The sequence below is a fragment of the Myxocyprinus asiaticus genome, chromosome 39 (genome assembly GCF_019703515.2).
Source record: "Myxocyprinus asiaticus isolate MX2 ecotype Aquarium Trade chromosome 39, UBuf_Myxa_2, whole genome shotgun sequence".
NCBI lineage: Eukaryota > Metazoa > Chordata > Actinopteri > Cypriniformes > Catostomidae > Myxocyprinus > Myxocyprinus asiaticus.
In genome coordinates, this window is record NC_059382.1 from 12281112 (window position 1) to 12298213 (window position 17102).

Consider the following 17102-nt stretch of genomic DNA (forward strand, 5'->3'; position numbering starts at 1 on the left):
GGCTCGACATTAAGCATTGTTATGTGCTTGTAAGTAAATTGGTTATTCACTTGTCCGAGTAAAAAAGTTACTTGTCCGGAGAGAAAAAAGGACATTTAAGTTACATGCTCAAGTAACATGTCAAAGTTGTAAATGTTGTATATTTTTCTAAAATTATGACCGATGCCCAACCTAATAGTGTACCTATGAAGCGAGTGAGAGATGCTCTGCCGAAGCAACGGCGCAAAACACAACGTTAGAGATCTTTTATGTTATTATGAGAAGTGTAAAAATATTTTTGGTTCGTTATGAAACTGTGGCGGGTAATTAATGGGAAACACTGTGATACTGTGGTATAGTCATGGTATCATATACCCAGGGCTCAAGTTGAGGGGGGATGCGAGAGGATGCCATCCCCCTTGTTGCAAGAAATACCAAAAAGCATCCCCCTTGTAAAAACACCATCCCTCCTTACCATCCCCTTTAGATTAATTGTGTCATGTATTAGAACTAATCATGCAAGTAAAATATTTAATTTTAATACGTTTGATAAATAACAGACTTTAAATAAGGGCAATTAGCTGGTCAGAATTAGATTTCGACGTGTGAGGTTGCCAGATTTCTATACGTGAAATCCCCCAATCAGATCTGGACGCTTGTACAGTTTGGATATATGCTGCCAGGGTGACACTTTAGTCCCACAATCTGGCAACCTTGAGCGCGCAAGCTCTCGCTCCTCTGCAAATAAAAACGCAGGTTTTCTGAAAACACTGGCAGGTATGTCGGAGTTTGCGGTGGGTTGACTTGTCCTTCCTAGTGTTCACATGAAACTTATGCCACAAGTTTTCAAATGTTTCACACACTTTCAAACATGGTCAAGTAGTAGATTGGAGTAAAAAAAAAAAAAATGTGTGTCTGCAATGGGCGATCTAGAAAAAAAAAACCTTTTCATGATCATAATGTGGATTCTTTCCACATCAGCATAAAATACAATTACAGAGGGTAATAAGTGCATATTATGGCCATGTGTCCTAAGGGTCAATGAAGTGATGCTCATTTTTTACCAGATCTATTAAATTAAAAATGCATTAAAAAAAATGCAATTCACACAAACCATTTACTTGAATTCACCTCTTCTATGATGAACATTTGTAATATTTAAAGACATATTGATATTTTTTTCTGGGGCTTAAAGTAAAAAATGTCATGTGGTGTCCAGAGACAGTTAAAAATAAGTCAAAGTCTCATTAAAATCTGAAATTCCTGAAAAAAGAAATATATTTTATATATATTTAATAATATTTTATTATTTCTTAAACTAAAAATAAACAGTGAAAAAATTGTTTTAAAATATGATTAAAGCGCTTTTGTCCACCAAATCGAAGTCATTGGGTGTAACCAACATGTAGGTAGTTCTTTTGTTGTTTATGTTGACCATAAAACAGAACGGACACCTTTAGACCCTTTAGAGTTTTAAAAACATTTTTAACAGTTTTAAAAAAATATCTGATAATTACTTTGAAATTTTTATGGAAAGGCACATTTTGTTTATGTGGTGTAACCCTGAGAAAACTTCTTGATATTTTTGACTCAAAATTGCGTAATATTTATAGAAAAAAAACAATTTTTGTCTTGAAAAATTTGTTTGAAAACTTTTTGGAAACTAATGATTAAAGGATTAAAAGGTGCAAAGAAAATATAATACTTTTTACTTAATGGTTACACCACATGACAATTTTAAAGTTAGATATTTTTATTTATTTATTTTTTTGTAGAAAAAGAAAGTGCTATGAAGATTTTTCAAAAATGTATGAAACCAAATTGGACACAGATTACATTTCTGAGAACATGAAAAAACAAAACTAAAATCTTTGACAACACCATCCCCATTGAATTTTTTTTTTACAAATCGACCACTGATAATACCATGGAACATTCAATGCTATGTTACTGAATAGTTACCATATTTATGTACTGTGGTATTTGCAAGGTACTCCAATGTACTAAAAGGAATTCAATGGTGTTCTAGAAATCATGGTTTTATCATGTTACCATGTAAAAAAAAAATCATAATACATTGGTATTTTTTGTTTGTGAAATACCCATGTCACAAAATACTCCAAGGTACTTGGAGTAACTTGAAGAATACCATGTTTTTACAATAGTATATGTCCATAAAACATGGAAATACCATGTAACATTTTCAGAAAATCATGGTATTATTATTGTAATATGTCCAAAAGCCACTGTAAACCATGGTGCATTTTTGGAAGTGAAATAGCCATAGATGATGCACTGTTTTCTGATTGTTGTGACAAATGCTGAATCACCTTAATTGGTTGGTATTGCTAGATCTTATTGTTATAAGTTTGTGGCTTATGGTGTTGATGACTACTGACTTCCATGCCAGTGTTAACCTTACTTCTGAAAACTATACCAGGTTAGATGAGAGTAATTCATGCAAAGCATGCCACAAAGCTTATTATAAAAGCTAATGCCTCATATAACACTAAATTCTGGCTGAGTCCCACCAGGTGCAGAGACTTGGCTTTAAAATATATAAAAATGCAGAAAACAGTCTTGTGGTCAGTTTCCTGATCTGACTCCGCTGTCACATTTCCTCCCTCATTTCTGCTGCTACCAGTGCACAGACCCTGCATTCATCTCTGCAGACGGCACACAGTATGCCACTGTACTAGCTTCCTCCCTTTCTCAGTAATACCTAGTTGATCCAGAGCAGAGTTTATGAAAAAACTAAGATTAACATTTATGCATTTGGCAGACAATTTTATCCCAGTCGACCTTTAGTGTATTAAAGGTATACATTTCAGGGATTTTCCTGGGTGGTGGCTGATGTACGTTCATCACGAATTTGTCTTTATATATATATACAGTGTATATATATATATATACATAATTGCAATTAATATTTAAGAGATGTTGTTGCATTTCATGTTTGTAATGAATATTATTTATTTTTTATCATCTGAGCATTTAGAAACTTTTAAATTCAACAGAGTCTTGTTTTTTTTGTTTTGTTTTTTTACTTCAAGGTGCTGTGGGAAATCAAACTAATTATTTCTGTATGGCTAGTTAATATTTATGAGTAAACCACTTTACTGATTTGGGACTGTGCTTATAGTAAATATGTTTGTTTCCTGCTCCATACCAGATATTTATTTTCTTTTAGCACTCTTAGTGATTTAGCAATCATTGTGATTCTAGGAATATCTGAAGCCAAGCCAGTTTCCTAATATCAATCATCATTAGAACAGGAAACATATTACAATATTACACATGACCTTCTTCATAATTTATAAAGGTCCAGACTTTTATTCTACATTGTATCCTACTTGCCCTTTTGTTTACCATAATTTTCTCCCCAGTGGTTAGTTGGGTAGTCTTTTTTTCTTTTCTGTAATTAACACTTTTATTGATTCATATGCACATGACAGTGGAAAAAACTCAACACATATATAAAGAATCAACATTTTACATATAAACCCTACTAATACAATCCCACCCTGACCCCTAACGAACACCCCTGCGGTCTCACATAACACACACAATCCAAAAAACAAAAAAAACAAATATATATTATATATATATATATATATATATATATACACATATATATACACAAATAAATAAAATAATAATAAACATACATGATTAAACTAAACTACACTCTCCACATCCCCTCCCCGAGAGTCCCCCAAAAAAACTAAATATTTGCCCCATTTTTTAGCAAATAAGTCCCTAAACCCCAGCCTTCTACTTACCGCCTCTTCAAATGCAGCTACCCTCCCCATTTCCACACACCACTCCGAAAAAGAGGGTGCCCCACTTGACTTCCAACCCCTTAAAATTACTTGCCTGCCGATGATGAGACTGGTCAGAACCCAATTTTTTTATGTGATTATCCCCTAAATGCATGACCGCCCCATCACCCAAAATACAGAGACTGGGACAAAGGAAAACCTGAGTGTTTAAAACACCACACAAATACCTCTGAACCCTCAACCAAAACTCTTGGATCTTAACACACCCCCAAAAGACATGGGTAGTGTCTCCAACTTCTGATTGGCATCGCCAGCAAGTGGGTGTGTTTTTAAGACCAAGCCTATATAATCTAGAGGGGGTCCAATAAAATCTTAAATTGCATAAGGCGAACCCTTGCATCTCTAGATACAGACTTGACATTTTTAAGAATCTTAGTCCACACTCCATCCTCCAATACCAACTTCAAATCTTTTTCCCATACTCTCTTGAGAGAAGCAGGCTCCATCCCCCAGACTCTGGATTAGTAGGGAGTAATACACTGATACTTCATGGCCTTTTCCAAAAGCAGTAATCACCTCTTCCAAAGCACCTGCCGCTTTAGGGGGGTGCGTGCCACTCCCAAAAATAGTGCAGAGTAGGTGGCGAAGCTGTAAATACTTATAAAACTGAGATCTGGGAATGCCAAAATGTTGAACCAAATTTTCAAAAGGTCTCAATACTCCACCCTCATATAGGTCACCAAGTGCATTAACCCCCCTCACAATGCAATCTGACCAACAAAAAGGGGACTTATTAATACATAGTTTAGGGTTCAGCCATATGCTCGAGGCTGCATTTAAATAAATATCCGAATTAAATACTCTGGACACTTTTGTCCATATCGAGTGCAAATGCAAAATAACGGGTTGCGACTTAACCTCTCCGGCTAGTTTGATCAAAAGGCTTTGCAGTGGCGAGATAGGGGCAAGAACTTCCTTTTCAATACAAAACCAGGGAGGGGCTCTCTCAGGTGGAAGCGACCAATGAGCCAAATGTCTAAGACCATATGCATAATAATAAAACAATCTTGGGTAGGCCTAACCCACCATTGTCAATTGGCCTATGTAACTTATTGAAATTTAACCTGGGGCGCTTACCATTCCAAATAAAGGACTTCACTATGCTATCAAATTGCTTGAAATAAGAGAGGGGGACATCTACAGGGAGAGACTGTAGCAGGTAGTTGAATTTTGGAATACAATTCATTTTAATAACATTAACCTTCCCAATCATTGATAAATGTAATGAAGCCCACCTGCCCACATCACTCGAAAAATTTTTATTAAAGGGTCAAAATTAACTCCAACTAAATCAGACAAATTTGCTGGGAATAAAATCCCCAAATACTTAATGCCCTGTTTGGGCCACTGGAAAGCACCTGGCTGGAAAGCCGTTTCTGGGCAGTATGTTATCAGAGCCAAAGCTTCGGATTTATACCAATTGACTTTGTATCCTGAGAACTTGGAAAAGGAATTAATAATTCTGTGGAGGCAAGGCACAGATCTAGTAGGTTCAGAGACAAATAATAAAATATCATCTGCATAAAGCAAAAGCTTATGCGCCACACCTCCCGCTGTCACCCCTGGAAAATCATCCTCCTTTCTTATCGCAGCTGCTAATGGTTCCAGGGCAAGACGGAACAATAATGGGGAAAGAGGGCAACCCTGCCGGGTGCTCCTATTCAGAGTAAAATAATCTGAAATTAATCCATTTGTTTGTACCGCTGCTACAGGGTGTTTATAAAGTAACTTAATCCAACCAATAAATGTACTCCCGAACCCATACATTTCCAAAATCTTAAAAAGATAATCCCATTCTACCATATCAAACGCCTTTTCGGCGTCAAGTGAGATGGCAGCGACCGGAGATTGTTCATTTGCCACTGACCACATGATATTGATGAGACGCCTGATGTTATCAGAAGAGCTACGGCCCCGAATAAACCCCACCTGATCTATATGTATAAGAGATGTCATAACTTTACTTAATCAATTAGCCAAAATTTTTGACAATATTTTTACATCTAGTTGGATCAGGGAGATTGGACGGTAACTTTTACTCTTGCTTGGATCTTTGTCCTTTTTAAGAATCAGACTGATCCGGGCTTGTGTCATGGTTGGAGGAAGTTTTCCCTTCTTTAATGATTCAGTATAAACTTCTAGCAAAAGTGGAGCCAGTTCTGTAGCATAGGATCTAAAAAATTCTGCAGCAAAACCATCTGGCCCCGGACACTTGCCAGTAGGTAGGGACTTAATTACCTCGTCAAGCTCCTCCAAGGTTATCTCAGAATCAAGAGAGCTTTTTTGCTCAATCGTCGGTTTAGGAAGATCTAATGGTTCCACAAAGTTTTTATATCTTCATCAGTAGACGAAGGCGTGGAACTATAAAGATCAATATAGAATTCTTTAAAGGCATCATTAATATCAATGACTGAGGTAAATATTTCACCACCGGCAGATTTCACTGAGGGAATGGTAGAAAAAGACTCTCTCTGCTTTATATATCTAGCCAAAAGCTTCCCTGCTTTGTCACCCAACTCAAAGTATGACTGTCTTGCCCTGAATAACCAAAACTCCACTTTCCACGACAAAATAGTAATATATCTATATTTCAATAGGGTCAATTCTCTGAGGCCATCAGCTGACATACGGCGCTTCAGCTCTGCCTCGGCACTTTTAATATTTCCTTCCAACTCCACAAGTTCTCGTGCTTTCGATTTTTTGATGAATGAGGCATACTGTATGATCCGGCCCCTAAGAACCATTTTAAGTGCCTCCCAAGCCACGCCATAAGGGGTGCCAGCGGCTTGCAACATCCCTTCAAGATCTAGAAAAAAAGTCCTGATCATCAGCGTTAGGTGCGTAAATATTAGCCAAAATCAGACTTTGCCCTTGAATTTCAGCTAAAACAATAATTACTCTTCCTAATTTATCTTTAATCTGTTTGAGACATTTGAATTGTAGTTGTTTATTTACCAATACAATAACTCCCTTGCTCTTACTTGAGCCAGCACTAAAGAAAACATGTCCACCCCATATCTGCCCAAATTTTTCAGCTTCCTGCGGGGAGAGATGTGTTTCTTGAAGAAACACTATATCGTATTTCTTACGTTTAAGAAAATAAATAACCTTCCTTCTTTTTATGGGGTGCCCCAACCCATTCACATTCCATGTGGAGAGAGATAGTACACTCATATTAACATTTGACATTTTGACATATTAGAAAAAATTAATTGTGTGTCAAAAACAAAATTATACAGACCACATTCCCCATTATTGAAACAATCAAACCCTGAACTTCCCCCCGAACAAAACAAACAGAAAAAAGAAAAACATGCACATTAACCCTGCGCACGAAAGCGCCAACCGGTGACAGTCCCTCTAAACTCAAAAGGTCCATGAACGCCCACAAGCCCCCACGACAACTTTGCCATCGGATTGCTCAATTTTGCCTCGCAAAATTACATAACAGAAAATACTTTGTAAAATAAACCCAGTCAATAGGAAGAATTAACACAAAGAATGTGTAGATTCATTCACAGAACTGTCTCAAAGGTGTGATCTTCCACAAAACAAATTTCAGCTGAAATAAAACCGTTCAGATTCCTCGGACAGACAAACAGATGTTCCGTGAGCCGGCTGTTATGAGTTCAGCGGATGAGTGATCATTCCAATGTCCCGTAAAAAAAACTAAAAACAAACTCCAGCCAGCATGAGGAATAAGCACGAAGAACGAACAGATTAATCCACAGCTGTTCCAAAGGAATGTTATTCAAAAGAACAAGCTCCAGCCGCTAGGCGGAACCAATACAAAAAGAAACAAAACCGGCATCCTGGTTCCCCGGATGGTCGAGTCAGTTCACTCGGAGGCCGTATAAACATATATACCATGACTTACACAATCCGTCCGCTTTATAAAAGACATCCTTTGTGTGAGCATGTAGATATTTTGCAGTCATCCGTAGTGTCCACTCTCAAACTGGCCAGGAACTTCCATGCAAATGTAATCTTCCATCAATATAAAAGCTTATTTAAGGAAAGAGTTATTCACAAAACAAGCTCCGGCCGCTCAGCGGAGCCAACGCAAAAAACCCAAAATGTCGCCCAGCTTCCTCAAGAGTAAGTACAGCGAGTTGACCCACTCACATGAGTAACATCCAGTGGTTTACTCAGACATTGATTCTATAAAAGACATTGCTTGATTGGGACATATAAATACTTTGCGACCAACCTTCGTTTCTATTCTCAGTTTGGCTGGAAACATCAGAACAAACGAGATCTTTCTCTGATGTAAGGGTTTCTTACATTCCTTGAACCGATCGCGTTTCTCTCTTGTCGAGTTCGCGAAGTCCGGGAACAAGAAAATATTATGGTTCTTCCAAGAAAGCTTCCCTTTGCTCCTCACCTGGCGCAACACAAGATCTTTATCGGATGATCTCAGAAATCTGGCCAGAATCGATCGGGGCCTATCTCCCTCAGCAGATCTGTGAGCTGGGACTCTGTGAGCTCACTTGATTTCCAGCTTGTGGCCTGTTATGTCGAGCAGACTCGGGAAAAACTCATTTAGGAATTTCACCGTGTCTCTGTCCTCCTCATGCTCAGGAATTCCAACAGTTCTGACGTTATTCCTGCGGCTTCTATTCTCAAGATCTTCAAGCTTTTCAAGGAGATGTTCCAAATCAACTTTGGTCGCGGGCGGGTTAGCGGTTAATTCCCTCTCCGAAGATTCCAGAAAATCGATTCGTCTCTCAACGTCTGACACTCATGTAACTAGTTCAGAGAATTTTATTTCCATCGCCGTAATCGATCGATCGTATTACAGCGAGATCCTCCAAGTCAGCAAGAACCTTCGTCAACATCACCGACATGTTGGACAACTGACACTGGATTCCTTCTCCCGCCGTGCCATCCAAATTGAGTCCCTGGTCTGTAGGCCTGTCAGGGCTTTCATCCTGAACACGTAAGTGTCTTTTAATGTCTCCAGAGCCCGAGGATTTTGACTTTTTTGCCATGTTTTGCATCAAAGAGCAATTGTGTAACTGGATGTATCAAATTCACAAGATTATATCATGAAAAGAATTGAAAATTTAGCAAAGTGCACAGAGCTCGTTGCTCACACGTCTGCTTCTTGCATGGCGTCATGTGACCCAGTTGGGTAGTCTTAAAAAATTAACTGTGTATTTGTTATGAAAAAAATAATAGCCCTGACACATTTAAAAAGTTAACTTTTTTTAATACAACTGCTACAGTTGTAATGTAATGAAAATTCTATTCAAGTTTACTGTGATAAATGTTAGTAAGTGTGTTGATGTGTAGATGTGAAGTCTTGTAATTGTTGCTGGTGAAGGGCAGTGAGAGTATAGGGTTTTGTCATTCCCTCGTTAGTGCTGTTCAAAATGTCATTGCTGTCTTGCCTTGAAATGGCTGAATTGCTCCATAGCGCTTTAAATAGAAAATTCTTGTGTAGAATTCAAATGGTCGCATTAGGTTTGTTTTGCGGCATGGCATCGAGGGTAGTTGTGCATGTGATCCACTCTGCGCTATCCTGACCTGGCATATGAGTGAAGCCCGGTTGAGGCACGCACACCTGTGTGCTCCAGAAGTACAATAGTAGGATAGAGAAGAGCGCATCACTTGCGCGAGAAATTCTCTGTGGATTGCGCGACACGCACGTAATGTCAGTCTTCAATCATCCCACGCACATCCGTGTACCACATAAGAAGCATATTTAGCATAAATGAAGCACCAAAATCAACATGAATATCCTAAAATTTCGCTTCGGCAGCCCGAAATTTTACTTTGGTGACCGCCAAAAAATTTTCAATGCAGGAAAAACCCTGCATTTTATGACTGTGTTCCCTGGGAATCTAACCCATGACCTTGGTGTTGCTAGCGCCATGCTCTACCAGTTGAGCTATAGGAACTCAGATAAGTGAGATTAATCTTGTTGCACAAACCATGTTGTTGCAACACTTTTTATTTTAGTGTAAAATTTACTGCCACCAGAGCTGCTATTCGGTTTGTCATAATGTTGTTCACAGATGCTGACCCCCCCCTTTTTTTTTCTTTTTTTTTTTGCACCATAGAAATGTACCCAGTGGCTGCAGCAATTCAGTAATTCACTCAGAAATAGTTTTGGTTACTAGGGATGTGTACAAGTAATTGAGTAATAGAGTAGTCGTTCTGCACCAGCTACTCGAGTATTAAAAACACTTCTCGAATATCACAAATTCATTCACTGTTCCCTTTGAATATCTCACCAAATCACACAGTTACTATTGAGTCCACTGGGGGGCACTGTGGATACGTGATGTTGAGGTGTTGGATGAGAGAAGATATATCATGGTGTCTGTGCTTCTAAACCAAAGCCAAGTTATATTACAAGGCAATACTTGTAATACTTTGGTTCTTATTGAATTCTACTCTTTGTATATGGTTCTTGTTGGAGTCATGCAAACCAGCAGATGAGGATCTGCTTTTATGGTGGAAAGAATGCAAAGCGAACTCTTAAGCTGATCAGACTAGTGTGTGTGTGTGTGTGTGCGTGAAATCTCTTAACACAGGCAGAGCGCATTTTATAAAAAGCCAACATTCACCACTTGTTTTTCTGAATAATAACGTGAAATTATACAAATGTGATAGCCTTTATGTAGACTCAGAGTTTATGTATGTGCATTGCCCACGTGCCTTCAGTATTGGTTTCTGTGTTTGCTCCGGGCGAGGGCAAATGTTTGTTTTATTGTTATCTTTTTTTTCCATTTTTATTAATTATTTTCCCAAAAGAAAAGCATAGTTTGTTGAGGTTATCTTATTTTGAAACCATTCTTGGTCACATTTGTGAATAAAACTAAATATAAGATTCACGTACATGTCATACGTGTTTTTTAACATGCATTTTAATTTACAAGTATTCAGAAACACGTTGTTTTTTTTTGTTTTTTTTGTGGGGGGGTTAGGGTACTCTACTACAAAATTACATGAAAATGCCCATCCCTAGGCCATACCTGCTACATGCCATTTTTCATTCTCACACATGCATACACAGTCTGGATGTGTTGTAATGTTTGTGTCAGGGCTAGCCATATGTCAGCAAGAGCTTGCAGAGTAAAGATAATTTTTTTTGGTATGTGTTTTCAAAGACAACACATTACTTGATACAGCCTTAAAGGAGTAGTTCACCCAAAAATACAAATTCTATCATCATTTACTAATTTATGTTCAGAATTTATGTTTATGTTCTTTTCTCCATGGAACACAAAAGGAGATTTTAGACGATGTCCTCCTCAGTCACAATTTACTTTCATTGAATGGAGGGAAAAAAGATGCAATGAAAGTGAATTTTTACTGAGACTAACATCAATGTCTATATCTGTTGAGTTCCATGGAGGAAAGAAAAGTCTTAGAGGTTTTGAACAACTTTTAAATGAGTAAATGATGACAGAATTTAAGGCCCTAGTTAAAGAGTAAGCTTTGGAGAACAAAATGTTGTGAGCAGAAACAATATATTTTCTAGTGAGATTGCACCTTAATGAAACCGTTAAGACGGTAAAGATTATTGCATTTAAAGCATTTATATGACAGTGTCATATGGGTGACATTGTAATTAAAGAAGACTTTCTTAAACATCAGGTTGCAGCAGTCCCAAGCAAGAAATCACATTTGCCTAGGTTTCTTGTCTTTTAGAATACAATTATTTGTTTTCCCCATTGAGTTGTTAGTAGGGGCGGAAGCAGTCAAAATTGTCTGGGTCATCGAGATTAAGGCAGTGGCGGATCTGGAGGAACAATCCCAACATCTGTTGTTTGGAGGGGAGCGGGTTCTTCCGAAAGTGAATCAAGATCTATAGACACTAAAGTTGGAAATGGTTTAATTACAGAGTCCGTGCCAGAAGATGGAGATGGACTGATGTCATCAGTCTGCTCTATTGATTCTTGGATGTCTACTGTAACTGCAGGATTTTCTTCTGCAGGTGGTTTGGTGTTTGGAGAAACCATGAAACTTGAACCTGGTTGGTTCTCATTTTCTTCTATCTTAGTTGGGCTTTGACCCACTGGTTTCCCATTGGGTTCTTGGAGCTCATTCAGACTTTGTCTGGCAAAGGTACTTCCTTGCAGTATGTCCCCCATGCAAATGTCCTCGTTTGTGTTCCTCCGAAGTGTCAGGTGTTTAGAGAGTCGTTGGGGAAGGTATCTGTCGGATACATCCATTTCTGGCAAGTTGGGTTGAATCTCGCCATCCAAAAATGGCGAAGGTCCAGCCCACTCAGGATTCTCTAGCTGCCTTTTCTGGATTTTATTTTTCCGTATCAAGATAACTAGGATTGCTATGAACATCAAGAAGAATGTGGTGCCAATCACGGCTGCCACAGCAGCACCAGGGTTCTTTTGATGCTTGTTGTTTGATGATGCTTTTGTTGGAGGTTTTGGGACTAGTTTAATGGTGGTCTTTTTGGTGGTGTATGGAGGAGTGGTTGTGGATGTCTTAACCGTAGGCTGAACTGTGGATCGAGTCTTAAGTTCAGGACCTTGAATATCACCGGCTTTCCGTTCTTTTGTGATTTCTGGCCCCCGTGTGGCTTTCACACCCTCTGTACTTAGTCCAGTAATAATCTTATTGAAATCTGTTGCAGTTATTACTGCGGAAGTGTGCACTTGAGTGATTGAGCTTGGTTGGACTGTAGCGTCCATTGTCAGCTGCACGGTATGAAGATCATTTGTATGTGTTGTTTTGCCATCTGTTCCATTTATTTGAGGATCATATAGATCAGGGGAATCAGAAGTAGAGGCTATTTCCTGTGTGACTTCCTGCATCTCCTTTTCTGTTGAAGATGAAGGCAGTCTGGTTGTCTTTTCCTGTGGCAAATTATCTGCCCTTTGGTTTTTGGGGACCTCTTGGTCAAATTCTGTAGTATTTTGTATATGCACAGTAGAAATAGCCTGTGGTCTGGGTGAGCTTTCTGTTGGTTTTAGTAGTTCCTTTTGTGGAGTTGTTACCTCTTTCCCCACTTTTTGTCTTCCAGGCTCTGCTGGTGTGCTTAAGTTGTTTTGACTGTCATCTACATTCCTTTTTGTCGTCTTATTCAATGTCTCGCCTTCACCACTGGAAGTCTTCACCCGGATGCCTTGCTGCTCTGAATGACTTTTGCTTGTAAGGTGTTGCTTCTCATTGCTGCTTGAAAGTGATACCACGTTTTCCATTCCAGAAGCAACAGTGAATTGCCTATGTCCTGATGGATCATCTGTTGTGCCTGTAAGCATGTGGTGGTCAGTGATATCCTCATGGTTGTTGAGGATAGTTGTGCTCAGTGTCAAATGGCTATTTAGTCTCCATGGTAGAAAGAGGAGGAAGATGATGAGTGGGCAAAGAATAGTCCTCATGATGTCCTTAGAAATGGTGTATCAGAAAACCTTGCCAAAAAGAGAGGTATTTGCACATAAGACACGACAGATATTTTTTTTATCCCTGCAAGTCTTCTTGTGCAATGAGCTCTGATTAAAACTTAAAAATCATAGTTTAACTTCCAGAACATATTGCAACATTACATCTTTGTGTATAGAAAAAGCACAACAATTTTAAGTGGATACTTTGCTATTACCATAGAATGGTAATTAAATACTAGCTTGACGGTCAAAATAGCAGTAAAAACTCTGACTGCTTATGACAGACTAACTGTTTCTTCTTTGTTAACATGATGTAGTATCACATATTTGAAAAACTGTAAATGTAATAAACGTACAAACTTAACTGAGCTTTGGTCATATAATATCTTTTAATGCAGTTGTTGGCTAGACAAAACGAGAATATTTACATACCCACACACCATCCAAAGCATTTGTTAAAGACTGAAGTATGTTCTAGTGAAAACGGAACCTTCACTCAACAGGAAATGAAAGCTGTGAAATGGTTGCATTCGTTTTTTTACTAATAGCAGGTTTGTTTTTTTTGTTTTTTGTTTTCTGAGGAAAGAATATGTGGTAACAGTGTAGCAAACAGCAGCATTTTATTTTAAACTTAAAGTGTGTCTCAATGCACATTTTATGCATTGTTTTGGGGCATACCATGGAAGCATCATTTTTATTTATTTTTAGAGAGCTACTATACATTTTCACACTATCTTGAACATTTCTTTAGTGAGCAGAAGTCGTCAGAAGGGAAATGATCTCATGCCTCTGTTTTTGTATCCTGAAATGTTCGTTTTACACTTCAACAATGGAATTATGACAGTGAGCTTTGATTACACACCATTCTTTATTGCCCATGCAACTAAAGAAAAACTACAAACAGGGATGGTTATCATTAGCATTTAAGTTTATGTTGCTGTACAAAATATGAGGGCAAAGTACATTTGCCTGTAGTCCTTTTTCATCATCAATTAACGAATCTCCCGAGCTGATTGAAAAAAATTATCAAAATATCTTGTGAAAAGGTTATAGACATGATATATTTACTGACAGTTTGTCACATTAAACCTAAATTCTCTATCTAACATTCAGTTACAAGAAATGTACTTTTTTTAACAGGATGAATTCATAGTTTTCTTTTGTGGTTTGTAAAAAAAATAAAAAAAAGTCCTTTAAGGCATGTTAAAGGCTGCTTGTAATTGTGTGCTTTTGTTAGTTTGAAGAAATTACTCACTGCAGCAGCTGAGAAGCCATTTATTTTAAACCCTGTTTAAAAAAATAATCATCTGTTCACACCATTAGAGGCATGTTCTCCAAATGTATGGGATCTATGCAGGAATCCCTGGAGGTTGAACTCTGCATGGTTGTTGGAACACTATCAGAGTCACCAGATGCGTTAGTAGTGCTGATGTACTGGGTCGGCCCTGCCTCGCCATCATGGACCTCTTCTTCCTCCCCGTCAGTCTTTAATTCATCCAGTAGAACGCTGGTTTCACATGGACCCACAATTCCCCCCTCTCTTCTTTCAGTACCCCAGTAGCCCGCCCCACTCACCAGGTCCACATTGCTTCGGGATAGATGTGGGGCCCGTTGACTACGTTTCAGCCTGGAAATGTTACACGCCAACACTGTGGTGGTTGTTAGTAGGATCAATATGACACCAACAGAAGAGGCAGCCGCTATAAACACTAGCTGCGCATCAATAAAGCAGGCCATCTCTGAGACACCAGTTGGGGGCATGCTAGATGTTGCAAGTGAAATATTGATGTCATCGTACTTTAGTGCTTGGACAGTGGTGCTATCCATCTTTAATCCTGTCGTCTGCATTGTCTCCATGTTTTTGAGATCTATAGATTAAATAAGTATAGTTATTCAAATCAGAATTCAAGAACACAGCACAAAATGTTATTTTTGACATTTGTATTTTAGTTAATTTTGCACTGTAGCATTTCAGTACACATTGTCGTAACCAGGTGCAATGCGTCAAGTTTGTAATAAGCTATTCACACTGAATGCGAAACTGCTGCGTGACACAAAACAATAATAGCCAATCAGGAGATATTAATGATTAATCGATAATTGCTTAATTGTCGTTAATAATTTGATCAATTAAGTTTATCAATCATTGATTAATTTCAGAACAAATGCATTCAGTATTCTTGCCAGCAGACTTTTGACTGTATATATACAGTCATCCACCACTAGAGGCCGCACTGTGATCACTTGTGATCGGATCACCAAAAACACATTTTAATACCAGGTGTAAACGGGGTCTTAATGTAATCAGTGTTGGGGCATTTATCTACAAAATAACAATATGATCTCTGCATACACCATGATAGCGTGTTAAAGTACAACATGACAACAAGCACAGTTGATCCGCTGGTCTCGTTATTTCATCCCAACCTACAGTTATGTCAGTGAACGCCGGGAGAGCACGAAGGCACATTGAGCTGACATCTCACCAGCACCAGAGAAGCGATATGTTATTTACTGTGTTTACGCAGCGTATATGATTTGACTTAATTTCAAATAAAAAAGTCTAAAGGACTGAATCGTTTTAATTAACTCAAATATGTTTCTTTTATACAAGTTATTAACAGCAGTTCACTAACAGTAATAAAACAATTCATAAATTTGTACTAAACATAGCCTAAATATATTAAAATACACTGAACTAAGAATATTTTAAGTGTAAAATGCAAAAATGTGCATTTCTCAAGGGTATTTCTTTTAATTATATTTAAACAGTAGGCTACATCCACATGTTATATGGAATCCTCCACATGCATTTTGCGGTATTAACCTTAAATATTAATTGATTAATTTATCTTTAATTTCCATGACAATCATTTGTGAAAATGTCTGAAAATTGATATCCCTAATGAGTTTTTTTGGAGCTGGATATTAGACCAATCACAATTACACAAAAAAACAATTAATCGACAAAATGCCCTGTGCCGAGTTTGTACAAAAACTATTGTTTATGTGGTAGAGATAGCTTTTAGGGTGTTTTGTCGTGTTGCACCTGGTTAGGACACTGTGTTAAGCCATGAACCGTAAAGACGGGACCACTAAATTTTCAGATAATGGAAAAAGCATTATTTGTCTGTATTATTATTATTATTATTATTATTATTATTATTATTATTATTAGTGAATTACTGTTGTTGGATTTAGCTTTAGATTTTAAATGCACCGAGTCGTTCATTAAAGTAGGGTTATTTGAAACCGCTCCCAAACCACTTTAACAGTATAATTATGAGTAGTTTATATTTTTTTGCCTTTAGTTTGCAAAGTCCTTAATTACAAATAAGCTTTAGAGATAATTGCCAAACTAATAAGTACTTACTGAAGTGGATATAATGGCTTGTCGGAGCTGGGTGATGAAGAACAATGAACTGAAGAAGAGAGAAGTGCTTATGGCTTGAGATGCAGAACAGATTCACTTCCTGTGCCCACGCTTAATGATGTTATTTAGGTATTCTTCAGTTTAGATGCGCTTTACCTGTGGTTGTAAGAGGAGAATGCAGAGTTATATTTAAGTTACTATACACAGAACTGGTTTCTGTTCATCTGACGAAACCATGTCTTTTATGAATTATTATATTATTTTTGTCATTTGGAGGTATAGTTACAGACTGCTTTGTTTGAAAGGTCCTAAAGGGCTTAATGTGACAGTTTATTGGCATATACACATTTATCACCTTTTAAAAAAAAGAGTTTATTTTTGCTTTTATGTTTTTGTGCATTTTTTTTGACATCACCCCCAAAACACACTTTTCAAAGATGCAAAGCCTTAAAATTTTGGAAACAAAACAGCGTTTTAATTGGTGGTCAACTGATATTTAGAAATCAGACTGACCGATATATATAGCTTATTTACTGTATACATAATACA

At 37.7% G+C, this 17102-nt stretch overlaps 2 protein-coding genes across 4 annotated transcripts in view; one reads left to right on the forward strand and one right to left on the reverse strand.

Annotated features, from left to right (window-relative positions):
* Positions 1–17102, forward strand: part of LOC127430221 (neurofibromin-like) — a 174288-nt gene that overhangs the window by 112142 nt on the left and 45044 nt on the right. The gene's annotated exons all lie outside the window — the stretch shown is intronic.
* LOC127430224 (protein EVI2B-like) lies at positions 1680–13704 on the reverse strand. The gene is made up of 2 exons (XM_051679843.1): positions 13613–13704; positions 1680–13207 (listed from the first exon to the last, which is right to left on the reverse strand). The coding sequence occupies exon 2, from the start codon at positions 13175–13177 to the stop codon at positions 11558–11560; it is 1620 nt and encodes a 539-aa protein (XP_051535803.1). The 5' UTR covers positions 13178–13207; positions 13613–13704; the 3' UTR covers positions 1680–11557.